The 26,033-nt window shown below is 56.6% G+C and overlaps 1 protein-coding gene across 4 annotated transcripts in view; it reads left to right on the top strand.

The window, feature by feature from the left end:
• GRM4 (glutamate metabotropic receptor 4) overlaps positions 1-21,377 on the top strand; it is a 34,063-nt gene extending 12,686 nt beyond the window's left edge. For all 4 annotated transcript variants that reach the window (XM_064398765.1, XM_064398767.1, XM_064398768.1 and 1 more), the window contains exons 3-11: positions 79-295; positions 6,481-6,616; positions 8,408-8,562; positions 8,962-9,102; positions 12,343-12,543; positions 13,236-13,372; positions 13,791-14,726; positions 19,177-19,423; positions 20,592-21,377. In XM_064398765.1, the coding sequence (XP_064254835.1) occupies positions 79-295; positions 6,481-6,616; positions 8,408-8,562; positions 8,962-9,102; positions 12,343-12,543; positions 13,236-13,372; positions 13,791-14,726; positions 19,177-19,423; positions 20,592-20,641 (2,220 nt within the window). In that variant the 3' untranslated portion in view covers positions 20,642-21,377. The remainder of the gene's footprint in view (positions 1-78; positions 296-6,480; positions 6,617-8,407; positions 8,563-8,961; positions 9,103-12,342; positions 12,544-13,235; positions 13,373-13,790; positions 14,727-19,176; positions 19,424-20,591) is intronic.
• Positions 21,378-26,033: the final 4,656 nt, after the last annotated feature.

Here is a 26,033-nt window from a genome sequence, read left to right as displayed (position 1 = left end):
AGGACCACGGGCATGGCTGTGGGGTGGAGATCATCACCTCCTTCCCCTGATTCTGTGCCTTTCCCTCCTCCACCCCAGATCCCCCAGATCAGCTACGCCTCCACGGCGCCGGACCTGAGCGACAACAGCCGCTACGACTTCTTCTCCCGCGTCGTCCCCTCGGACACCTACCAGGCCCAGGCCATGGTGGACATTGTCAAAGCCCTCAAGTGGAATTACGTCTCCACCTTGGCCTCCGAGGGCAGCTACGGCGAGAGCGGGGTGGAGGCCTTCATCCAGAAGTCCAGGGAGGATGGTGAGTGGATCTCTCGCAGGGTGGGAGCGGCTGAGACGGGAGGAGGAAAGGATGGGATGGAGGGATGGGTCTGGTTGGGCTGAGCTGGGGTGGATGGTGTGGTTTGGGGGATGGTTCTGGAGCAGTGGGGGTTTTGGGGCTGCCCAAGCAAGGATCCAGGTTTTCCAGCTGGAAAAGGACCAGCAGTCCTGGGCTGCCTCCACTCTGCAGGGCAGGCTGCTTTTGGGAAGCATCTCGAGATCCCATTCCCTGCTCCCCAGCTCTGCCAAGCTGGTCTCACCCCTCCCTCTGTGCCTGAGCCACGGCGCTGGGCGCCTTCCAGAAGACAAGACTTTTACAAATATTCCCAGGTTTTAACAGAAAATCAAGTTAGCACCAGCACGAGCTGCACCCAATTTTAGTGGAATTATCCCCCAGGGCAGGTGCTTTAATTTGTCTATGGGCTTTGGACAGGCAGAAAGTCCGTGCTCAGCAAAACTCTTTGGGAGGATTTGTCTGGAGGCAGAAAGCGTTTTGCTGACGGGAGCTCTGGGATGCTTAGGGGGGATTAGCAGCCTCGGGAGCAGCGCAGGAGCTTGTGGGGACCTGAACACCAAGCCCAGGGTGGGCGAGGAGCCCTGGGAATGGCTGCTGTGGGTGCTGCTGCCACAAAGCCAGAGCTTTCCCGGGACCACACTGGGGGGCTGGCACAGCACTGGGGTCCCTCCTGGCTCTGGCATCACCTCAGCCCCCCAGCACGGGGTGGGATGGGAGCTAAAGGGTGTTTTTTGAGCCAGTTAAACCCCTGCAGGGCTCAGGCTGCTGCTTATTACAGGCTTAAGTGTGTCTGAATGGCACATTAGGTTCTGGCAAAGTCGGTGGGACACCGGCCTATCTGGAGCCAGTCAAACTGCGTTATGGCCTTATAAATGGATAAAGGGAATAAAAACTTGGAGGTGACGAGCTCCTAATCAAAGCCCTATAAATAGGAGCAGCGTTAATTCCGTCTCTCTCACGCCCTGGCACCGGAGCCGGCTGTGCTTTTAGTATGCAGAGGAACCCATCTGGGGATCCAACTTGGGAGCTGCTCTTCAGGATTTTCGCTTGAAAAGTGGAATATTTTTCACGGGGCTGTGGCTGCTGGAGGAGCAGCGGGTGGGGATGCTCTGGAGTGGTGGCTGCAGGGGATGTGTGGAGCTGCAGGTGGAGAAGGGGCTGTGCTCTGTGTGTGTGACAATGCCTGGCAGGTTTGGGGGATGCTCTGCTGCCCCATCCATGGGTGCAGCCCCCCGGGGGATCTGTGGGACACTCGAGGGGCTGCACAGGCACGATTCAAACCCACGCTCCTCCTCCACTAAGCACCAGTAAGGAGTGGTGGTTGGCTGGTGGTCCTGCTGCGGCGTGAGCTCTTCTCCTTTGAGATACCTGTGGTTACCACGAGCTCCTCTAACCAGATGTTAACGATCTGACAGCGTAATTGCAGAGTAAAGGAGTGCACACGGAGCCAGAGCAGCCACGTGTTAATCCGGGGCTGTGGCAGTCCTGTGATTTGGGTTTCCACATAACCTGGCGATTATGTGCATTAGTGATAATTTAGTTATCAAAAAGCAGATTTCCACGGTGCCTGAAGTGTGAGGGCAGCCCGTGTGGTGCCAGCGGTGATGCTGCAGCCCTGGCACGCTGCAGGAATGTGGAGATTTGTGGGAGCTGTCTGTGGGGCCCCGAGTGGGCTCTGAGCTGCTCCCTGGAGCATCTCCCTTGGGAGCGAGTGTGGGGTGTCAGCCACACTGCTTTGCCCATGGAAGTAGAGCCACAGCCATGAGGCTGGACCAAAAAATGTGCTTTTTCTTTTTTCCCCCTTTATTTTTTGTGTTTAATCCCCCCCAGCTGTGCCATCTGTGGTGGCAATGCCAGGCTGGAGGAAGAGCCAGGCTCTGCCCACTTCACCTCTCTGTCTTCCCCTGTGCAAAGGGCTCTGCTGGCACCAACCACCTTTACACAGATCCGTTGGGAAGGGGTGAAGGATCTGTGGGGTATTCCTGGCTCTCAGTTGCATTTCTCCAGCAGCCTAAAGGACCCTGTGGTTTGTCACTGCTTGCAGGGGCCTGCAGCCTGTCAGAGGCACGGACAGGGCTGCCAGCTGAGTGAGGCTCTGGCCGGTGCCAGCCTCTGGCTGGCTGTTGGTCAAGTGCTGGAGATTCCCCGTGGGGGTGTTTGTGCTGGGGGAATGGCCAGGCACAACCCCAGCCCCTGCTGGCTCTGCCCAGGGGTTCCTCACTCACCCAGCTCGGGGTGAGCAGCTCCCGCTCTCCTCCCCACAGCGCTCTGCTTCATTTCTCATGCCAAGCCCGAGCCTTCAGAGTCGGGTTTTATTTCCATCAGGCAATAATGCTCATTGCTGTCGTTAGCAGCTCGCACTCAAGCTGTTTGCTTTCTGATGCATTATCAACTTGACCTTCAGTTTCAATTTTTAGCAGAGCCTGGCGTTGAAGCTTCGCAGCGCGGTGGAAAGCGGTTCTGCTTGAGGCACAAAGCGACCTCCGACAGCGATGCAGGGAGGAAACTCACCCTGGAGATGGGTTATTCTTGCAGCTGGGGCTGGCCCTGGGCTACCACAGCAGGCTGACCTGGGTGGCTGTTACATCTTTATTCATTTATCTTTTTATCTTTATCTGTGTTTGCGCTGGCTCTGGTGATGATGCTCTTGGCCCCTGGTGGTTGCTGGTGGCTGCGCTGGTGGCTGGAGAGTCCTTATTCACTGCTTTTTGGGTTTTAGCATTGCAGAGCTGTTCACCCTGCAAAGGATGTGTTTTCTTCAGCCATTTTGAAGTGTTTTAAGTGCATTCTGTTCCCAGTATCCATCCTCCTCCCCCAGAGCACCCTGCACTGGCAGTGGCTGTCAGCTGGATGGCAGGGCCAGCATCGGGGTGTCCCTGCTGTCCCCACCTCCAGCCCCTCTGTGCAGCATTTCCCCATGCCCCTGACCTGTGGCATCACTTTGGTGGTCGGACAGACCCACCCAGGACCCTCTGGCTCTGTGTCATTGAGGTCTCTGCTGTCATTGAGGGTTGGATGGATGTTTGTGTGATGGAGCTGCCCTGTGCCACACCTCGGGTCTGGGAAGAGGGGAATATTCCCATCCCAACTCCTTAGTCACGTACCTGGATCAATTTTAGTGCCATTTCCCCCCCTCTATTGTTTCATCCTTCACTAAGTTTTCCATATTTTTAGTTAAGAGCCTGATTTATATTTGTGGTGCGTTTGCTCATCCCCATGTGACATCCCTGGCTGTCTCTTTCTGCTTCCAGCCGGGCTCATTACTCGCGGTGGCTGCACCAGGAGGTCGCCCCCAAAAAAGCCACTCCCAAATCTCGAGGCAGGAGCTTTGAGCTCAGCCTTTCGCTCTCACCACGTGCAGGAGAGGACCCTGACAGCTTCTTCTGTGATCATTTGAGTCCTGGAGGCTTTGAAGTGACACAAACAATGAGTCCCGAGGCAGGGGAGCACACACCGCTCCCAGTGAATCAGGAATCTCATGGGAAGGCTGGAGTTGGGAGGGGAGCTGGGAGTGGGAATGCCATTCCTGCCGGGCTGTGCAGATCCTGATCCCTTCCCGGGGTGCCCAGGACTGCCCGGGGTGGGGGGAACATCCACATCGCTGTTGTGCACGGCTGAGCTGGTCCCTGCCCTTAGCCAGGTCCCTGCTTGCTGCAGGCTTGGCAGGCTCTGCAGGGGCGCTGGCAGAGCCCCCTGAGCCAGGAGCTAATTAAGCACCAGCAATCAAGAGGGGAAGCCGGAGTGGCTGCGCTCCCACCGAGCCCTAATGGTGGAGATTAAACCCTGACCCGTGTTTGACAACAGTGGTTACCAGCAGATCCCACAGGGACCAGAGGGATGAGGATGGCACAGGCAGCGTTGCAAGGGGTTTGGAACGGGGCTCAGGCTGGGTTTTCCAGGCTGTTTTTTGCCCCGTTCCTGTGGCACCAGTGACAAAACTCACGGGATCTCCTCTGAGCATCCTCCAACTGCCTGGCCCCAAACTGGCTCCATCAGTTCCCACATATGGAGGCAATATGTGTTCCCCCATCCCCAATATTCCCGCTCCTCTTTGGTCCTTTCCCAAGCTGGAAAGAGGAGTGGGAATATTGGGGATGGGGGAGGAGGAGGGGGTCCCCATGCCTCACCTCTGCCTTCTCCCAGAGTCACACCTTGTCCCAAGTCAGGGAGCAGTGCTGTGCCATCCTGCAGGAGTAGGGAGTGTGGTCACCTCCTTGCCATCGCTGCCACCCCTCACTTTGATTTCTGGCTTTAGAGGAGTGTTTTGACTAAAAGGATTTTTGTGCAAAGACAGTGGGAGCATCACTTGGCAAAATCCCCTTCCCAAACCACACAGCCACTGCCCCCCTGACACCCTGGACTTCTTGCTGTTGGTGATTACATTTTCATTAATTAAGGAGATAAAAACATTGCCAGCATCTGCTGTGGGAAGCAGGGGCTCCCCGGCCCTGCAGGCTGTCACCTGGAGGAGCTGTGTTCCTCGTTAGTTTGATTTAACGAAGCAGCCGAGTAACATCACGGTCATTTCTGAGCTGCCATCGATTTAACCTCTTGTTTATTTACGGGCCCATCTCCTCAGCCATGTGTGCAGGGAGATGTTCCCTAGCACGAGAGGCTGGTGGCACTCAGGTGTGTGCCCGTGCCAGCCCCCAGCTGCCACTCGCTTGTGCACGCTCCTGCCTGGCCGTGCCAGGCTTTTGGAAGGCTCTCGGTGTTTGCAAACTGCTGCTTTTGTTGGATTTTCTCCATTGATTGCCATGGAAACTGTAATTAAGCTGCACGGTGGCCCCTGGCAGTGTGCTGTGACACCCTGGCCTGGCTGGGGGCTCTGTGGTGGCCAGGGTGAGTGTCCCCAGGCTGGGACATTCCTGTCCTGCTGGCGCTGCCGGCTGCTGCCCGCCTCGCCTGGCTGATCTGTCTGTTTATCCAACTCCCTCCTCTCCATCCATCTGGCTCCCCATATGGGAAACAAGCAGCAAATTGGCCCAATTTCTTACCACAGGAAAATAAACCCCCAAAAAAACCCCTGGAAAGCCCCGGCCAGTGAGCTGTGGTGGGGATGCTGTGCCCCATCCCTGCAGCTCTCCCTGCCTGCTCAGCACCCAGCACATCGCCCTTCTCTTGGGTTTTGGCTGCAAGGGGCCAAATTTTCCCAGTTTTCCTGCAGCCCCAGTAGGGTGTGAAGTCTCCTGAGCCTGTCCCCACCCTGTCCTGTCCTGCTCCTCTCCAGGTCCATGCTCTGGGAGTCTCTCCCGGCCCCGGTGGTAATTACGCTGACCTTTGCTTAAGCTGTGATCTGTTAGTGGCAGGAGGCATCAGCCGTGTCATTTACTATGCAAATTGAGACCATCAATTACATCCAGACGGTCCCACAATGTTTAATTCTCTCTCCCATCTCTCTCTTTATTGGCATCTGCAGAAATGCAGGAGCAGGAGGGCTCTGGCTTTTTGGAGCTGGAGGCTGGGAGCCCAGCAGTGAAGTGTGGGGGCTCTTCCAATTGTCTCTTTTAATTTTAATTACCTGCTTTTGCAATGGCTCCTTGGAAAGTTGGTCTGGGATTTGGCCAGTGCCATAGGGATGGGAACCAACCCCTCTGCAGGGCCTGGCTGCTGGGTGGTGAAGGGATTGTCTGCTCTTCCCATGGGATGGTTTTGCCAGAGTTTGACCATTCTGAGTGCAGAACCCTTTGCAAATCTGGGCTGGGGAGGGGCTCCTGCTTGGAACTGGCTGGAAAATCCTCACTGAGCTGCTGGGATGGGACTGTGTGTCTGTCCTGGCGACATCTGGAGTGTGATGTGGTTGTGGCTGAAGGTGACAGGTACCAGAGGAGCGGGTGGGAGGCAGAGAGGAGCTGTGGAGATACAGGGTGGAGGGAATATGGTGGAGAGGGACTGAGATGGGGGAAGAGGAGGGGTGAAGGCAGTGACCTGGGAGAGGGGGGGTCAGGGGAGGGCTGGGGGTCACATCCCAGGGGGTTGGGTGGTGGCCAGGAGGTCTGGCCTGAGGAGGTGGTGAAGTGCTCAGCCCCTCAGGGGGAGCTCTGGAGAGACCCAGCCTGGCCTTTGGGCTGAGGAGCCCTGCGAGGGGGCCATCCCCAGGGGACAGGGACTCGTGGAGTGTCTCAGTGCCAGGGCTCTCTCTGCCACAGGCGGGGTCTGCGTGGCCCAGTCCGTGAAGATCCCGAGGGAGCCCAAGCCGGGGGAGTTTGACAAGATCATCCGCCGGCTCCTGGAGACCTCCCACGCCCGCGCCGTCATCATCTTTGCCAACGAGGACGACATCAGGTGAGGAGGGGGCCTGGGCAGGATGCACTGGGGTGTGTCTGCACTGGGGACCCACTCAGAGAGGCCACCTGGCAAGTGGCTGCCATCCAACCACGGCCACACAGAGCCCAAGGGAGGAAAATCCCATTTTCCATCAGTTTCGGCAGCTCTGGATGTCCTGAGCTGCTGCTTCACACCACGCAGGGACTGCTCCCAGCTGGACCAGGCACTGGTTCTGCTCTGCAGAGCAGCCCCAGCCCCAGCGTGGCAGAGGAACAGATCTGGGGGACCTTTCAGGGGCCTTTTGGGGACCTCCCCAGCACTCTGTGCCCAGCAGGGCCGGGGATGTGGCTGCACTTGAGGGTGATGAGCTGCTCTGCAGGAGAAGCGGCCGCTGCGGCTCCGTTGTTTATGGAGCAGAGTGATTCACATGGAGCTACCCCTGATTTCCTAAGTGTCTAATTTATTAATCAGCAAACATTATGTAAATGTGGGTAAACTGCAAGTTTAAATCAGTTTACATCAGATGTGCAAACTCTCCCAGTTTCTTTTTTCCTTCCTTAATAGAAATGTCTGTGGAGCTGACATCGGGTGGGGGTGAGAGGGAAAAGGGATTTACCTTGCAGGATAAATGGCAGGTCCTGTTATCAGGGTTCTGGAAACATCCAAATGGTACTGCAGCTTTGGGCAGGGGGTTCTGCAGCCTCCTTGAGCCCAGGAGTGGGGTTCTCCACAACCCTGACCCTGCCTTGTGGAGAATGGAAGATGGGAAGGACAGACTGGGAAGGCTGTAGCTGGAATTCTTCGGGTGTAAATCACTGATCCCATGGGAATTTCCTGGATTTGCCCTGGGGAGATCCTGCCTTGCACAGGACCAGGGGAGCTGGAGGTGCTGCTGTCACAGAGTGGGACAGGGGCTGTGACCTGGGGAGGGATGTGCCCTGGGGTGAGCTCGGAGCAGCCTGCACGGCTCCCACTGCTCGCCTGCCTCCTCCCATCTCGTCTGCACTCTGCTGGATTTCCATGGGTTTTTTTCCCTTATTACACGTTTCAAACACCATCTGGACTTGAAATGATCAGCTCCGACGCGGGGGCTGAGTCACAACCTGCCTTGGCTCTGCGCGGGGAGATGGAGCTGCCCTGGGCTCTGCTCCCACATGGCTGGGGACCCACAGGAGCCCCCGAGGGGACAGTGAGCCCCAGGAGACAGAGCCCACAGGGTCAGATCCAGGTCAGATCCTCCCTTCCCATCCTCCCACCGAGCTCCTGGCCTGGCTGGCACTGGAGAAGGTGCAGGAGTGTCTGGCACCAGGAGGGATGCTCAGCAGGACCGATGGCATCTCTGCTCCCAGCTGCTGCCCAGCTGGGCCCAGCAGAGCCCAGTTGAGCCCAGCAGAGCCCAGTTTAACTCCATGCTGGGCCTGGCAGCACTGGCTGCTCCTCTCCTGGGGCTGGCCATGCTGGGGGCACGTGCTCTCCACGCTGCTGCTTTCCCTGCCTGCTGCGGCATAACCTGATTATTTTTTCTTTTTTTTTTCTTTCTTAATGTTGGGTAATTAAGGGGAAATTCAATTACCAGTCAGCAAATATGCAAATGAAGTGGGAGCAGCAGCCTGTGTGCCTGGGCTGGGAGCACAGAGGGTGCAGGAGCTGAGTGGCACTGCTGGATTTTGTGTGTCCATGTACACCGGGCTGTGCCTGGTGCCAAATTTGTGTCTGGAGCAGGACATGCCACCAGCACTGTGCCAGTGTCCCCTGCCCTGGGGCCAGACAAGGAGTTGGTGGCCCAGCCTCTGCTGCTTCTTTCCACAGAAGGGTGCTGGAGGCGGCCAAGAGGGCGAACCAGACGGGGCACTTCATCTGGATGGGCTCGGACAGCTGGGGCTCCAAAATTGCCCCTGTCCTGCACCTGGAGGAGGTGGCCGAGGGCTCTGTCACCATCCTGCCCAAGAGGGTGTCAGTCAGAGGTGAGATTGCCCTCCTTAACTGCAGGTTTTGGCTGTGAAACCACCGTGGAATCACCATCCTTTGGGCTGGAAGGGACTTTAAAGACCTGATTTGCCCACCAATCGCCTCCTTATTTTCCATGTGCCACGTTTTCCCCTACTCTCCCTTTATCACCAGTGTACCTAGAGAGGTATATCCTGTCGATCTCAAAATCCCAGAAAGTCTCTGCTTTGCAGAGGATCTTCCCTGAGTGGATTTTCCACTTGCATCTCTGCACAAGTGACACCCACCACACTCTGGTGTGTCCCCATCGCTCACAACCGCTCCCTTCCCCTCTGCCTGGGGAATTTGGGAGCGTGTGATGCATCCCTCTGTCATCCTTGGGATTTATCCCCTCCACCCACTTTCTCCCCGGGCAGGTTTCGACCGCTACTTCTCCAGCAGGACCCTGGACAACAACCGCAGGAACATCTGGTTTGCCGAGTTCTGGGAGGAGAACTTCCACTGCAAGCTGAGCCGGCACGCGCTGAGGAAGGGCAGCAACATCAAGAAATGCACCAGTGAGAGCTGGGGGGCTGCTGTGGCGGGGTGGGGGCTCAGGGGGGGTGTGGTTCTTGTGAGTGTGGAGTTTTTCTGATCCTGGTGGGGATCCCGACTGCAGGTTCCCAGCTCCTTCCTCAAACCCCAGCGTGCGTTTTGAGTCATTTCCAGCCAGAAGAGGCTTTGGGGAGGAGTGCAGTAAACAAGGCAGCCGGGGATCTGTCTTGCTGACAGCGCTGCTGTCAGGTGATGGCTGGAGGCTCGGGGAGGTGACATGTTTACTGAGAGATGGGAGAGATTTACTGCCTGCCTGGCACCGGCTGAAGACAGATGACGGCGCCGTGGCTCGCGGGCTGCGACGTGGCAGGACTTGGGGACATTGGCGCGTCCCTTTGTCCCCTTGGGAGGGATGTCTTTGGAAGCCATCGTGTGCTGTCAGACAGAGGGGCCTGGCTGTGCCTGCGAAGTTGGATGGTGAAGGTTTTGTTCTCCCCCTGCTTTCACCACTGAGGGTGAGTGAGGTGGTGCTTCCACATCCCTGTCCTTGCAGGCATTCCCCAGGGGTTCAGCTGATGATCTGGGTGGGTGGGAGCTGAGCAAGAAGCAAGGACATGCAAAGAAACTGGCTTGTGGCCATGGCCTTGGGTAGCCAAGAGCTCCTCATCCTTCTCCAGAGCATCACGGAACCCTCGGCCCCAGGAGATGCATGAGCAGGCCCTGTGAGTGCTGATCTCCTCATCTCCACTGTGATGTAGCTTTTAAACAGGTGATATTTCAGGGCCAAGGTGTCAGTGGAAGCAGCTGAAACTACGATGTGGCAAATGTCCTAGGAGCTGTCTGTAAATCATCGGAATTTGTCAGCAAATAAACCATCTCCCGAGCGATTGCTTGGCAGATAGAGCAGGGAGCTAACGCCTGGTGAAGCAAATCACCTGCCCCTGCAGATCCACGAGCTCCTGCCTTGCAGGGCTGATGCAAATGCCCATTTGGGGCTGTTTCCCTCAGGTTTGGGTAGAGCCCAATGTGGCCAAGAAATGCCAGCTTGGCTAGTTTATTCCACCCCCAAAAACCAAACTGAAGGATCCCACTCTGAACCAGACAGCTCCTGGCTCCCATTCCTGGATGGGAGGGCTGGGAGGAAGGTGAGGGTTGAGCTGATGGAATTCCTGATGACAGCTGCCTGTGTTACCCCTGAGACCAGCCCCAGCACCCATCAGATGTTTGCCACAAGCATCCCACGTGGAGGGACCATCCCTGCTCCTGGATGGGCTCACCCAGCCCAAAAACACAGCAAGGGGTGCTGGGTGCTGCCGCCAGATTTGGAGATTCTCCATCCCCAGCTCCCCGCAGATGTGCTGGGAGTGATTTTGATTAAGTCCTTCCAAAAGGCAGGACCAGTGCGGTGCTGGGAATTTAATCTAATCCCGTCTCATGCGCCGCTGGGGAAGAGCCGCGTCCCTCCTCCGAGGGGGCCGCCGAGCCTCGTCACGCTCTTGAAAATTAATTACCAGCCCTGTAGAACGATGCACGACCCTGCTATTATAATCAGCAGGTCACCTCCCTTCCGTGGCCCTCATCTATTGGCGCTTGGCAGAGATTTATTGTCTCCAGGTTGGGAACAAGCCTCGGCTGTCTGCTCCACGTTGCCCCTCTGTGCACCAGCCTAATTCCCGTCTGGAAAAAAGCAGCTGGGGCCGGGGGCAAGGTGCTGACAGACAGAGGGACAGCGCCAGGGATGTCTCCTTATCTGCACTGCTCAGCCTTGGCACAGGGATGAAAGTGCAGCCTCCACAGCCTGTGCTGTTGCGGCGGGTTGGATTTTGGGATGCGTGCGGGGATGAGGTGACTGAGGGAAGCTGAGGAGCTGAAGGGACCAGCCCCGGCTCCTGTGTGTGCAGGATGGTGCTGTGGATGGTGGCAGGGCTGTGACATCCCCATGGGCTCAGCTCCCTGGACAGTCTATTACAGCTCCTCTTTTAATGGGTAATTATCTTGACAAGACAGAGTGGCCTGTCTGCACCTTCGGAGATGAATATGGGGACGGGCCTGAAGTTGAGGGAGAAGATTAATGGCTCCTGTCAATAATGTGGAAGGAGGGATCACCTGCCGGGCTTTGCATGAGTAATCTCCACATTCCAAAAGCGTTTTTATAACTTTGAAGGATGGGCTATGAATTCACCTCCCCGATATCATCTTTTCCTGTCGGTCAGTTCCTTATCAGTTCGCTTTAGTGTCATGTCAGTGGCACAGGTCCCAGCACAGGGACCTCCAGCACGGCTCACGGGGCTGTCCCCTCTCCCTGGAGCTTCATCCCACAGCAGGGAAGGAAGGTCAGCACATGGTGCTTGGCACCCTGCAGTCCCTGTGAATCCCACCTCGCATCAGGGCACATCCCTACGTGGTGGAGCTGGAGTTAATTTTGGGCACCCTGGCGTGGCTTTCTAGGATGTGCTGCCTCTCCAGAGTAGGGAGGTGGTGCCCTCGGCTCCCTGACAAACCCTCCTTCCCACTGGAGGCCTGGCAGGATGCCTGGCCATGCCTCGGGGCAGAGGCCAGGGCTCTCCATAGCCGTGGTGCCCCTTGGGAGACGCTCTCTTAGCTGTAATTAACAGCGTGCTGCGTTAATCGGTGTCTTCTGCTAAGTGATTAACATGTTTGTGGTCCCATTAAGGGCGGTTATGACAGGGGGGAAGGCAGCTGTCACTGGTAATTGCCAGATCCTTGCAGGATCCTGCCAGCTGGGCGGCTGTGGGGTCAGCAAGGCAGGGGGTGGCAGGGGGTGATGAGGGGAGTGGGGTGACAGGAGGCTTTGGGAGTGAGATGGGGACAGGCAGGCAGTGATGGATGCTTCCTGGGCGGTCCTTGGCACCACTGCTGGAGCCTGAGCTGGTGGAAACTCCTGGGAGAAGAAGGAGGGATGAAACATGCAGGGGTGAGGGTGGGATGTTGGTCACAGCCCAGCCTGCATCCTGTTGGGGACCTGGGAGTTCAGGGATGTCCCATGGCACAGGGACGTGGCATCCTGAGGGTTCTTGGAAGCACAGCAGGGTGCAGCACCCACATTTTCAGAACCTCCCAACGAGGAGGTTGGCTGGATATTCCCTGGGGAATGTTCCTTGGCTGCGTGTGCAGGTTTGGGAGCGGGGTTGGAATTTCCAGCTGCTCCAGTCCAGGATGGGCTGGTTGGCAAGGGTTTGGGGGCAGCAGACACATCCTGGAGGGCGATGGGGAGGTGGAAAACCCTTCCCCTGTCCCCACAGACCGGGAGAGGATCGGCCAGGACTCCTCGTACGAGCAGGAGGGGAAGGTGCAGTTCGTCATCGACGCCGTCTACGCCATGGGACACGCCCTGCACAACATGCACAAGAAGCTGTGCCCCGGCAAGGTGGGGCTGTGCCCCAGCATGGACCCGGTGGACGGCGTGGAGCTGCTCAAGTACATCCGCAGCGTCAACTTCTCAGGTCTGCTGTGCCCTGGGGTGGTGGCAGGAGTGGCCCCGGGGTCTCTGCTCGTCCCCTGTTGCTCTGTGGGTCACACAGCAGCACTCACAGTTCATTTGTGGTGCCATTTGGCAGCTGCTGCAGTGTGAGTGCAGCGTTGGAGGGAGGGCAGCAGATCAGCAGGCGAGGAGGTCTGAGCTTCCACATCTCCTGAGGGCCTTTGGAGTGTAAATCTGGTAGCAATCCTGCCCTCACCCTGCCCTCACCTGCTGCCCTGTCCTCACCTTGTCCTCACCCTGCCCTCACCTGCTGCCCTGCCCAGCCTCTCCCCCTGCCAGCTCCTCCCTCCCAGCTGCCTCCTGCTGCTCTGCCCTTGTCTGTCTCAGATCTCCTCTGGAAGCGCATCTTTTCCTCTGCCCTTTCTCCTTAATAAACATTTTCTGTCTGGTCCCCTTATTATTTCTATTTATCTCCACCCTCTCATCTCCTCCACAGTGTCTCTTTTATTTATTTTCTCCTCTTGATTCTTCTCTTCCTTCCTTTCATTAGTGTTTATCTCCAGAATTCACTTGATTTAACTTTTAAAGCCGCTTTTCCCCCTTTCTTAGAAGAAGCAGCGAGGGGGGAGCATCAATCCAGAGCCCCCTTGGACCCCATCAGCAGGGTGGGGGTGCTGGGGGTGCTGTGGGTGCTGAGCCCCCCCTTTCCCACAGGCATTGCTGGGACTCCTGTGACGTTCAATGAGAACGGAGATGCTCCGGGGCGTTACGACATCTACCAGTACCAGATCAGGAACTCCACCCCTGAGTACAAGGTCATCGGGCAGTGGACAGACCACCTGCACCTCAAGGTGAGGGTGTGGTCCAAGGGGAAGGTCCTGCAGGTTTCTCTTCTCACCACATCGAGCCTGGGAGCCCCTGGGTGCAAAGCCAGGCAGCCAAAGGTGGTGGGGGCAGAGGGGAAGGTGTCCCCCAGGTACACACTGGTGCTTCACCACACCCTAGGGGACGCTGGGTATGGGGCAGGAGACAGAGCCAGACCCAGCAGATGGGGTTTCCTCAGGGAAAGAGGGGCTTCATTTTGGGTTCCTGTTGTTGAATGTTCCCAAAAGGCCAATGGAGAGCTTCATCACCTCCCCGGCCCCGTGCCAGGTTGGGCTGGGACCATTTGTGGGATGTGCTGATGGGCTGAGAGTCCAGATCCAAGCAGGGCAGGGCACCCCTTGTGCCCAGGCGTGCCTGGCATGGCTGGTGCCATCTACCCCACAGGTGGAGAACATGCTGTGGCCTGGGGGCGGCAGCCAGCAGCCCAGCTCCATCTGCAGCCTGCCCTGCAAGCCGGGCGAGAGGAAGAAGCTGGTGAAGGGCATCCCCTGCTGCTGGCACTGCGAGCGCTGCGACGGCTACCAGTACCAGCTGGACGAGTTCCACTGCAAGCGCTGCCACTTCAACGAGCGGCCCAACGAGAACCACACCAGCTGCACGCCCATCCCCATCATCAAGCTGGAGTGGAGCTCGCCCTGGGCCGTGGTGCCCGTGTTCATCGCCATCGTGGGCATCATCGCCACGCTGTTTGTGGTGATCACCTTCGTGCGCTACAACGACACGCCCATCGTCAAGGCGTCGGGGCGGGAGCTCAGCTACGTCCTGCTCACGGGCATCTTCCTCTGCTACGCCACCACCTTCCTGATGATCGCCGAGCCCGACCTCAGCACCTGCTCCCTGCGGCGCATCTTCCTGGGGCTGGGCATGAGCATCAGCTACGCCGCGCTGCTCACCAAGACCAACCGCATCTACCGCATCTTCGAGCAGGGCAAGAAGTCGGTGAGCGCCCCGCGCTTCATCAGCCCCGCCTCGCAGCTGGTCATCACCTTCAGCCTCATCTCCCTGCAGCTCGTCGGCGTCTGCATCTGGTTCATCGTGGACCCGTCCCACTCTGTCATTGACTACGAGGACCAGCGGACTACAAACCCCCACTTTGCCCGGGGCATCCTCAAATGTGACATTTCGGACCTGTCCCTCATCTGTTTGCTCGGGTACAGCATGCTCCTCATGGTCACCTGCACTGTGTACGCCATTAAGACCCGCGGGGTCCCGGAGACCTTTAACGAAGCCAAGCCCATTGGGTTCACCATGTACACCACTTGCATTGTGTGGTTAGCCTTCATCCCGATATTTTTTGGGACGTCGCAGTCGGCAGAGAAGGTAAGGGAGGAGGGGAGAGGCCTGGCTGGTGTCCTGTGTGCAGGGCTGGGAGAGGCTGTGGTGTCTTGAGCAAGAGGAGAACTTCCCTGCAGCGTGGTCAGCTTGGGAATTAGGGTGGGAAGTGTTCCGTGCTCTTTTGGCCCCTCTGCCCCTCATGGGTGGGGGCAGTGGGCAGCACAGGCTGCTGCTGTGTGGGCTGGGGGAGGATGAGCCCCCGGGGCAGGTCCCGGGTGTCATGGGCACAATTTCTGCACGGAAAGGGAGCCCGTGCTGCCCAGCTGGCCCCTGTTCCCAGTGCTGAGTTCCCACGGGACCGAGGCCAGCCTGGATGAGGCTCCGTGCTCAAGTGCGAGGGATTAAGAACAAAGAATAAAAATCTCATGAATGAGACCCAAATCCCTTTGCCTGCCAGCCAAAACAGGAATCATCGCGAACGCAAACAGCTCCCGCCTGCCAGCCCAGCGCTGCTCTGATGAACAAACCTTGGAGCTGCTGTTCCCTGGGAATCCCTGGGGTGTCCCAGCACCCGGGTCCCTCTCTGGATCCCCCGTGTCCCCATGGCTTTAGGACACACCTGTTGCAAAGGTTGGCTGAGGGAGCTTTTGCTGAGTTTGTCGTGTCCTGGCGCATCTCTTCTGACAGCATCCATCCCTCGAGGAGGCTGAGTCTGCCCAGCCACCTCTGACCTTGGCTCAACCAGAAAGTCCCACCAGGCCTTCTCTGGCTGGAAGTGTGAAGGAGAATTAAAGGAAATAAATGGAGCCTTTTGCAACATTTCCATTTTGATGAGATGGCAGGGGAGATACTAACAAGAAAGCAGGTTTTTAAAGAAATTATTGCAAAACAAAAGCTCCCTGAAAGCCTCCTTAATGTGCTTGGCATACTGTGGGTAATAAAGATGGAAATGATAATGATTGTAGATTATGCGCAAGGTTGCTCACCTCTTCACTGCAGCTTGTCACGGGATAATTTAGGGCTGCTGAACGCTGCCTGTCAGGCAGCGGCTCCACAATAGGCTGTGCCTCTCGTTGGGGGTTGTAATGCACAGGCCTGCTCTGTTATTAGGCTGCTAACAAGCTGATTAGAGGCGGAAAAAGTGATGTTCCCAACTCCCCTCGGACGCGGAGCTCTGTCTCACAGCCCGGCCCTGCCTCGAGCCTGCTGAGCCAATCCTTGAGGGCATTTGGGATTCCAGGTTGGAGTTTGGCTCTGCCAGTGTGGGAATGGGCTCTGAGTGTCCCCAGGCCATGGGAATGAGCTCTGACTGTCCCCAGGCCGTGGGAATGGGCTCTGAGCATCCCTGAGCTACAGCTGAGGGATGGTGGATGTGCTCAGATGATGAGGCTGGCAGGAGCACCAGGTGATTTGGGCTCTCTCAGTGCTTTAGTTGTTGGTTTGCACTCTTGGGGAGAAAAAGGTGGAGAAGGAGCTGTTGCACAGCCTGCACAGGGAGTGTGGCTCTGAGCGTGTCCTTGGGGTGACAACTGGGGGCACTTGGCATCGCCCACGTGGTGCTCTGGGGATGCTCCAGGGGCACCCCCAGCTCACTGTGGGGAGGGATCCCATCCCCTCCACCCCACTGCTGCTGAGACTGAGGGCCTCTTTGGCTCTGTGGAGTGTCTGCACCCTTGGCAACAGGAAATCCAGGAGTGTCTGGGCTGTTCTCTCATGGCTGAGGTCCTGAGGATGCCACAGGGCAAACCCACACCCGTGACCCCCTGGCACTTCTGCCCTGCTGAGGCTGCAGGGCTGCAGCAAAGGCTTCCTCGTGGTCTGGAGGAGCTGGATTATAATCCCCGTTTTCACTTTTATTTGCTTTACCTCGTGCCCACAACTTTGCATGGAGGTGGCACGTTATTGTAACAAGTCCCCCAAGCCTTTTCTGAGCGGAGCCTCTCATCCCCGCCAGTCCCGGCGGATTACAGAAATAGCAATAACAGAGCATCTAAAGAAAGAGACAATTTCCTGTGCTGATAAGGTGGCAGCAGAACAGTGGAGTCATTGTCTGCTTCCCCGCTTATCACATTCGCTTTCAGCCAGGGAAAAGAGAGAAGGGAAGGAGTGAGAGGGACTGTCCTGTGGTGTTCAGGGTGCTGAGCAGGTTTGCCCTTCCCCACCACGGTGCCAAACCCCTTGTAGTGGGGCCGGGTGTGGATTTAGAGTGGGGGCAGCTTCTCATTAATGCAGAGATTTGCTGTGGGACACAAGTCTGGGCTGTGCCTCGAGCCTGGGCTGCTCCCTCGGGCAGGACAGGCTCACCCAGTCTCAGCAAAGCTGAGCACAGCGTGGGTTTGGGGGCTGCTGTGGGGTCATTTTGGGTTAGTGCTGTCCCTCAGCGTCATCGCCCTGAGCCAGGGCTGCCTGTGCTCTTTGATCCAGCCCACGAGGCAGCAGGAGCTGGAACTTCCTCAATGAGCACAGCTCACACCTCGCAGGGCTCCCGAGGAAGCTCCAGCGTCGTTAACGGAGGGGCAAAGCGGGGTTCTGGGCTGGAAGCCAATTAAGAGAGTGGGAAGTGAAACTGTGAGAAATGGTCATTTTTTGCAGTGGCAGAAGGTTAACTGAGCAGAGCTTCACGGCTGTGTGGAGGCTCCGGGCTAAAAATATTCCTGTCTGAGCTGGTGAGGGGTTTGCTGCGGCGAGACACGGCTGCGGGGGCTGGAGCAGGCAGGAAAACGCTTCCTGCAAGCCCAGCATGGGGGGAAGGTGGCCACAGTGGCCCTGGGAGACCCCAAAAGTGCTGCAGGAGGCAGAGAGTGGGGCAGGGAGATGGGGCCAGCGGGGTCTCAGCACAGGGGGGTCCCTGGAAACACCGGGAGAACCGGCCCAGGAGCGAGGGGGGAGCACGCACGGAGATGGCTGAGCTTGGCTCAGCTCAGCTTGGCTCGGCTCAGCTCAGCTTGGCTCAGCTGCTCTCTCCCTCCTCGCTGAAACGCCCCCAAGCTCCAAGGCACAGGGAAGGGGGACTCTGTGCAGAGGCACAAAATATGGAAATTGCTGGGTTGGCAAGGAAGGCAGGGAGCCAGGGGGATGAGGGTGCTGAGCTGAGCCCTGCCCTGCCAGGGCCACGCTGTGCTGGTTCCCAGGCAGGGCTTGGGGTGCCTGGAGTTGGGGTCCCAGTGTTTCCCTCATTCCTGGCCAGTCCAGGACACCCGTGGCAGAGTTTGGAGGGTTGGAGTGAATTAAAAAACAAGAAAAAAAAAGAAATAAAAAAAGCGCACATATTCTGGCACAGAGATGTGTTTTGACTTTGCTTGATGAAATGACATTTTTATTTCCAAAAACTGCCTAGAGAGAGAAGGTGGAACAAACAAACCGGCGCGTGTGACAGCAGGAGGTTTTATTCTGGGGACAAACCAAAGTTTTTCAGTTGACTCAGAAGCAGCTCAGTGGCATTTTCCCTCTGGGGCTGAGTCGGAACGCTCTGGGCTCTGGGCCAGCTGCTGGTTGGCTTTGCAGGGTCACGGGTGGGATCTGGGGGGGTTCCTGGAGCAGCTGTGTCCCACCAGCTCTCGCTTTTGGGAGCTGTGCAGAGATTCTGCCTCACGTGTGCTCTCCATCACCTTTTCAATTCAGAAACCCTCAGGTGTGTCCCTGGGGACATGGGGACCCTGTATGGCTGCTGCTGCAGCCCCCAGGCTTCCTGGCTCCTTCTCAGAGGGCATGAAATCCCACTGTGAAACACCTCCAGGGGAACCCCTGCACATTGAATCAGGACCTTCTTTAAGGCTCCTTCTAAAGCCTTGAGGGTGACCTGCACACAGGTGTGTGCAAAGGCATCTGGAGACCCAGAGCCCCCTCCCTGCTCCTCCCCAGAGCCTCAGAACTCCTGCTGAAGGGGATGCTGGAGAGAAGGAGCAGATGCTGGCAGAGCAGGGATGCCCATGGAGCAGGGACTTGTCCTCCTGTCCTCCCCGAGAGGTGGGATGGGCAGAGGGAGGGGGGGTCTCTGCTTCCAGTTGCCACCTGCTTCAGATGCCCCGGCTTGAGAGGAGCCTGCCAACTGCTCTCCATAGAAAAATGGATTATTCTACAGTCAGATTAATGGGCTTTCATTTTGCAAAACATCTGTCACTGTTAGTCCTGGACAGTGAGCGTGAAATTAGTTTTGACTGCAAAAAGGCGGCGTCGGTGTGTAATATGTGACTTACATGACAAGAGCCCAGGAGTCAGCTGGGGAATGGGAATTACCTGTTGAAGGGAGAAGGGCGGTGGGGCGTGCCCTGGTGTCGGGTGTCCTTGCTGTGCCCAGCACCAGCCTTGCAGCTCCTGCCCTGAGGCTGGTGGAGCACCAAACCTCACCTTGAGCGCCAGCACTGCCAACATTCCAGCGCTGCCTCCCCACTCCTTTCATTTAACCCCAACTTTCCCTCGTTTCCCCGTTTCCTCCTTTCCCTTTTGGATCCCACAGCGGCTTTGGGCTCTCAGCTGGTGGCCTTGTGTCTTGCAGATGTACATCCAGACCACGACGCTCACCATCTCGGTGAGTCTGAGTGCCTCGGTGTCCCTGGGCATGCTCTACATGCCCAAGGTGTACATCATCCTCTTCCACCCGGAGCAGAACGTCCCCAAGCGCAAGCGGAGCCTCAAGGCGGTGGTGACAGCGGCCACCATGTCCAACAAGTTCTCTCAGAAGGGAGGGTTCCGCCCCAACGGAGAGGCCAAGTCGGAGCTCTGCGAGAACCTGGAAACGCAAGGTGAGGCAGCTCCCGTGGGCGCTCACAGCGGGATCCTCCGGGGATCCTAAATGGGAACGGGGAGAGCTGAGCTCCGTCTGCACATCCCTGGCTCCAGAGGGCTGGGGGAGCCCGCAGTGAGCAGGGCTGGCAGCTCCCGTGGTGCCCAGGAGGGGACGGGCACGGCAGCAGGGCTGGGGACATCGGCGCAGCACCCAGGGGACATTTTTCACTCTGTCACTGCCGGGTCACGTATCCTTAAATAAACAACAGAATAAATAATTCACAGGGCTTTGATAGGGGCAGATCAGCTACGAAAACATCGCAGCTAACAAATAGCTCTGTCAGCTCCAATTCCTTCTGCTCTATCTAATTGTTATCTGGGAGCACCACTTGGAGACCTGCAGCAAGGTTCCACTGCCAGCCAGGCACCACGAGCTGCTGGCGTCCCCTCCCTCTGGGGACACCTTTGTGCTGCTCAGGGTGTCCCAGGCAGTGCCAGCACCTGCCCGTGCCCTTGGATGGAGGTGTCCCTGTGCCTGCTCACCCCGTGGGACCTGGGGACCTCGCAGAGTGCTGTCCCCACCAAGGGCAGCGGCACAGCACTGCAGGGAATTGGGGGGTTCATTGCTCTGTGGCTTTTTCTGTGCCCCCCAGTGCCACCCTGGGATGTGTGGTGGCTTTGGAGCCATCGCTGCCTCCTCTCCTGGTGTGTCTGAGGGCTGGAGAAGCTGGGGGTGGCAGCAGGGTTGTGTCCCTGTGGCACCCTCTGCGTGAGGGGACATCCAGAGTCGTTTTGTGCCCTGCTGCCGTGGAGTGGTGACACCCAGCTGGGACCCCAAAACCCCCTGGGACCCCACGAATTGTCCCAGGCAGGGCGGGCTGGGACAAGCTGAGCTTTGGGAAGGGTCTGTCTGTAGGAGGTTGCTGAGGGGAGCCTGAGAACACATTCCCACTGCTCGTGGCACGTCCTGGGCGCTCTCTTTGGGGTGAAGTGTCCTTTGGGAGCACCCACAGCTGCTGTGGGGCTCAGGAAGGACCCAAAGCGCCAGCACTGCACTGAGCAAACCCTGCCACATCCCTGCTGGCACCTCCTGGCACGATGACCAGGTCAGGGGGGTGGGACAGGAGCCAGGAGGGGACGGTGGCCTCTGCTGATGACCCACGTGAGCTCTGTGTCTCCTTCCAGCACTGGCCACCAAGCAGACCTACGTCAGCTACAGCAACCACGCCATTTAGCTCCAGGAGCAGAGCAGGAGGGACAGCGGCACGGGACAGGCAGGTGGCAGCCAGGGGACACGCCCCGGGGGAAAATGCCATCGACAGCAGCAAAAAAAAATCCATAAAGAAACACTAAAACTCTTCCAGCGCCCACGGTGGCGATGCATGGCTCCCACGGAGGGATGGAGGAGCACGGGCAAGAGGGCACGGACTTCAGCAAGTCTTTGGGTTTGTTTTTTTTCCTGTATTTTGGCAAAAAAAGGAGGAAAAAGAAAATAAGAGCCCCAGCATTTTCCCTTTTCTGGAATTTGTGAGATTGTTTGTGGTTGTGCAGAACCTTCTGTTTTATTTTTTTTATTATTTTTTTAATCCTCCATTTTCTTTCGTTCCTGTCTTCCTCCGTCCCTCTTCACTCTCTTCCCCATATCCTACCAAATTCTATATGTTGCAAAAAGGAAAAATAAATAAAAATACTTAAAATTTACATTTAAAAAAAAACAGACAGCAAAATAAAATAAAATAAAACCTCGACTGTGTTCAAAGTGCTGATTTCTATAGGTGGTTCCTTAATGTATGTGATGACCATATGGATTGAAATATGTCTGCTTTATGTACTGACCAGTCAAAAAACAAAAACACACAAAAAAAACAAAGTTCAGTGCCTGGATGTTTATGAATTATTCGATGACTGTGTAGAGCATGATCATTTTTATACGAGGAGATTTCTAATAAAAGACCCTGGTTTTGCACTCGGCGTTTGCTGTCTCTTGGTGACTTGGTTTCAGGAGGTGTCAGGGAAGGTTTTTGGGTGGCCAAACCCTCTGGGAGAGCTCAGGGCTTGGTGTCCTTCGTCTGCAGGCATCCCTGGAGATTCCAGGCAGTGCAAACTGTGGCAGAGGGGATGGGGCAGGGACAGGGGAGCTTGGCAGGTCCCTGGGGCAGCTTTGGGGTGCAAAGAGCTGATTCCTCCTCGTGTTCTCTTCCCAAGCTGTGAGGATGGAGCAGAAGAGAGATTTCCCAGGGCTTCCCCCAGCTTCAGGCTGCCTGGAGCCCCCCTGCCTGGAGGGATTTGTTTAAAAATTGTGCAGGTGTGGCACTTGGGGACATGGTGGCATTGCTGGGTGGACTGGAGGACCTCAGAGGGCTTTTCCAATCAAAGACCAACAAAAGCAGCTCTGCCTTGTGGGGAGGGCTCCTCTTCCAGGCTCCAGCCTGTCCTTGGGATGGCACAGCCATTGTGGCTGTTCCCAGAGCCTGGCCTGGGCCTTTTTGGGGCAGTTTGGGGCAGTTTGGGGCCTTGGCTGCTGCTGTTTCTGCCTCTGGCCCAGAAATTCCAAATGTTTCCCTCTTGGATTGGGGCTGGCTGTGCTTCTTGGCTGCTGGGTCAGGAGAGGAGGATCCAGGCCTGTCTCTTTTTTTGGGAAATAGGGAAAAGAGGCAGAGAGGTGCTGGGTGCCTCCAGCTTCTGGACAAGCTTTGTTTCAATAAAAAGCCCAATAAAATGCTGGAGCTGAGGGTGACCTGGCCTGGGAGGGGGTGCTGGGATGGCTCCCTGTCCCTTTGTGCCTGTTCACCCAAAATGCTGCTATTTCCCCACCCTCTGAGCCTGTGTGATGTCACCCCTGTATTTTGCACATTTCTGGAGGTGTTTGTGTGTTAACCACAGCTCTGCTCTCCCCCTGGGGTGTGTGGGGGGCACCTGGGTGCCCCGAGCCCCACGGGAGCCTCAGCCAGGAACTGGTGGCAGAGGGAAATGCAGCTGCTTGCTGCCCGTGCACAGAGGACAGGAGTTTAAAAAAGGGGAAAAAAAGCAGTGTAATGAAAAGCTCGAAACTTTGATAAGATCATACTTGTCAAAAGAGCTTCTCAGGAGAAAAAACCGCTCGGCTCCCAGCGCATCCATCACTGTCAGATGGGATGTGAGGCACTGCCTGGCTCAGAGGGCTCTGAGAAAACCCGAGCTGATGGCTGTGCTGCAGCCTCTGGCTCGGGGATTCTGCTCCCACGGTGTCAGGAGCAGCTTTCACCCCGAATTCTGCCTGATCATGACTGCAAAGGCTGATCCTGACTTCATTCCAGCCTCCACCTGCCTCCCCTTGCTGTGCTGTGAGGGGGGGTGTTCCAAGCCCCATTTTTGTCCCCCCAAACCTGTGCTGCTGGAGGAGCCCTGTCCCTCCCAACCCACTCCAGCAGTGGATGCAGTGACCTCCCAACACAGCTGGTTGGTTTTATCCAGCACCTCACGGCACAGTGCTGTTTAATTCCCAGCACCTCTTTGATGATGGCAGCTAATTAAAAGGGAGCAGCCTGTGAGCCATGGAGGTGGATGGGGATCCAGCCAGGCTCTGCTCTGGATGTTGCAGCAGGGGCCTGGGAGGATCCAGATTCTGCTTTTCTGCTTTGCTTAATATTTTTGAGGGTAGCTCTGCCTGTGGCTGGGGAGAAGAGCAGAGTGGATACTGATTCCTGGATATCAGATTCCTAGTTTTTGGTATTTTGGGTATTTTTTTTTTTTTAATGAGGTATCTGGAAATTGTGGCCATCATTTCTCCTCCTCACCTCCCTCAGAGCTTTAAAAGCACTTGTCTGATTTTCCTCTTATTTCTGTGAAGGGCTATTGAATTTAAACAACGATAATTGCCTGAGTTCCCTGAGTGCTTGACCTGCAGATTTTTCACTTTTTCTGGGACTTTGAGAAGTGGTGAGGAAAAAACCTGGGCTGGTGCCAGCTCCCTCCATGCCCTGCTCGTATCTTCCTGCCCTCCTGGAACTTTCTGTTGTCCTTGGCTGCTGTTCCCAGTCTCCAGCTCTTCTCCTGAGCTCCCTTCTCCGGGGACAAGCAGGAACTTTCGGGGTCCCAGGGCACAGCTGGGGGCTGGAGTGGGAGCTGTGGCCCCGCCTGGAGCAGCAGCAGCCTGGAACCAGTCATTAACTCTCTTCTGTGAGAGGCAAATTACAGACTTCGGTGGCATAATTAGGCCAACTCGATGGGAAATGGAAAAACAAGATAATTTCCCTGCGAATTTTCCAGCCTGCCTGCCACCTCGTGCCTCCCTTCCTGTGTCTTGGGCAAAATCAGCCCCTCTGGGCTTGGAGATCTCCTGTTCCTCCTGGGGGAGGAAATCTGGAGGAAGGGGATGGGAAGAGCAGGGCTGGAGCAGAGCTTGGTTTGGGCAGGACAGGAGGGCAGGGCTCCACTCAAGGAGAGCCCCAAGGACTCATTTTCACCCCAGGAGAGCAGAGTGATGCTCAGAGCAAGGCGGGACCCGGGGTCAGAGCAGAGGTGGGTGCTGTGGCTCCATCCGTGGTGCAGGAGCAGCTCTGGGAAAAACTGGAGCTCGTTTCTCTGCTCCAAAGCATCGGAGGAGCTGTGATGAGCTGCTGGGAAGGTGGGCAGTGCCTCTGAGAGGGGTTGAGGGGACAGTGGGTGCCCTGGAGGGAGGTGGCAGCACCCAGCCCTGTGGCTGGGGAAGGCCCAGCAGCAGTGGAGCCTTTGGAGCTCCCTTTGGAGCAATCCCTGTGGCTGGAGCCACGGATGGAGGCACCAGTTGTGTATCTGAGGGCTTCTCCCCGGCCCCAATGTTCTCTTGTAGGGCCCAGTGAGTCAATGGTGGTCTGTGTTGAAATCTCACTTCAGTGGTGAAAGCTGCAATTAGCATTTAATGAAGCTTCTTGCTTTTATTTTTAGGTAACCTCCGATTCCCTGACTGTGTAATTTAGTCCTCCATTGCTTGGAGATAATTAAAGTATGTCACTATAATTTGCTTTTTTTAAAAGCCTGTAATTATGTTTTTATTGAGAATAAAAAACGCGGGGGGGAGGGGGAAGCGAAAACAATGTTAGGGGAGGAGAAAGCTTTGGACGGGCAAGGGGACTTCTTCCAGCTTGATGGGTTTGGAGCTGGTTCCAGGATGCTGGGTAGGCTGGGGACAGAGGAAAAGCTCCTGCTTTGAGTGGGAAATAGTGAGGTGAGGTGTTTGGAGTGGAGAGCTGAGAGCTCTGGGGCTCCTGAGCGTGGTGGGGGCTGCAGGAAGGACCAGCTGGGCTCCTTGGCATCGTTCTCCTCCCTCCTGCCCCCCGAGCCTGGGGCAGCACAGCCGAGGTCTCATCCCTGCCCTCCCCACTCCCAAAATTGCCCTTCCCAGCCCAGCAAACATCTGTGGGCACGCAGCAGCATCTCTGCCCTCCCCGCACAGCCAGAATTGCCAGCCAGGAATTCCAAATCCCTCCCCAGGCCTGCCAGCTCGGGCTCTGTGTGCATCTCCAAACGCTGCTCTGGATGTCAAACAGCCGCTGTCCCTCCGTCCCCCCGGGGCTGTGTGACACCCAGTGTGCCAGCCGGAGTGTCCTGCCTGGCTGGTGGCCCCGGGCCAGGCGCTGCTGCTGGGCAGCCCAGTGAAACCAGTGAAACCAGTGAAACCAGTGCCTGCCAACTGGGAGGGACCGCGGCCGCAGGAGCCGCTCACCTGCAATTCACAGCCTGGAAATTGGCTGCTGGAGGGAAGTTGAATAACGAATAAATTCGAGATAATTGATTGGCCTGTGGCCAGTTCACAGCCGGGGAGAGCTGAAATGAGTTGGATTGTTGGCTTTTTCTTTAAGTTAGTCTCACTCGAAAAATGTGAGCGCTAAGAGGTTACATTTAGTTTGGAATATATTTAATTCATTAAAATGTTGATCTCTGCTGCAGAGTTCAGATCTGATTCCCGGCTTTATTCCTTATCTAAATGCAAAGGTTTCTTGCCAGAAATACAAAGCAGAAAAGAAATGTCGGTGCTTAGGAAAAGTGACATGATGGAAGGAGCCGGGGCCGGACTGCGCCGCACTGCGGGGAGCCTGCTGGGACTTGAGCTGTCACCCTCACCTGGCCGGTCCTGGTTTCCTCCTTCCCACACCGGGCTGCAGCATTTGGGGTGCCATCCCCCAGTGTCCCCACGTCCCGGGGGCTGCCGGTGTCACCCCGAGCTCGCTGCAGCCGGTGCCCCCTCCGGGCTCCGGGATGCTGCGGGATTTGGTGCAGTGCCCTGCAAAACTTCCCTCGGGAGCTGCCGCCTCCTCACGGAGCTCAGGCCAAAGTGACTCAGGAAAGTTTTGGACAGAGCAGTATTAAGTTCTGTTTTGTCGGGCTAGGGTTTTATGAGCCCTTAAAAGGGAACCTAATACACCCAAGGATAGCTTAGCTATTACCTTTGGAGGCAAATAATGAGCAGGATGGCTTCTGCTGCAGTGTTAGAAACAAAAAGGTTTAATAAAAGGAAAAACAATAAACAGAAAATCCGAGCCAGGTACAGAGGTCTGCCCCTGGTAGAAACACCTTCACAAAAGCCTCGTGGTGCTTTTGTTCTCTCCTTTTCTACCTTATGGCCCAGGCGGGACTTTTTGGCTTCTATCCAATTAGGTGACCCCAAGG

The sequence above is a fragment of the Passer domesticus genome, chromosome 25 (assembly GCF_036417665.1).
Source record: "Passer domesticus isolate bPasDom1 chromosome 25, bPasDom1.hap1, whole genome shotgun sequence".
Classification (NCBI taxonomy): Eukaryota; Metazoa; Chordata; class Aves; order Passeriformes; family Passeridae; genus Passer; species Passer domesticus.
This window is presented reverse-complemented; position numbering and strand designations above follow the sequence as displayed.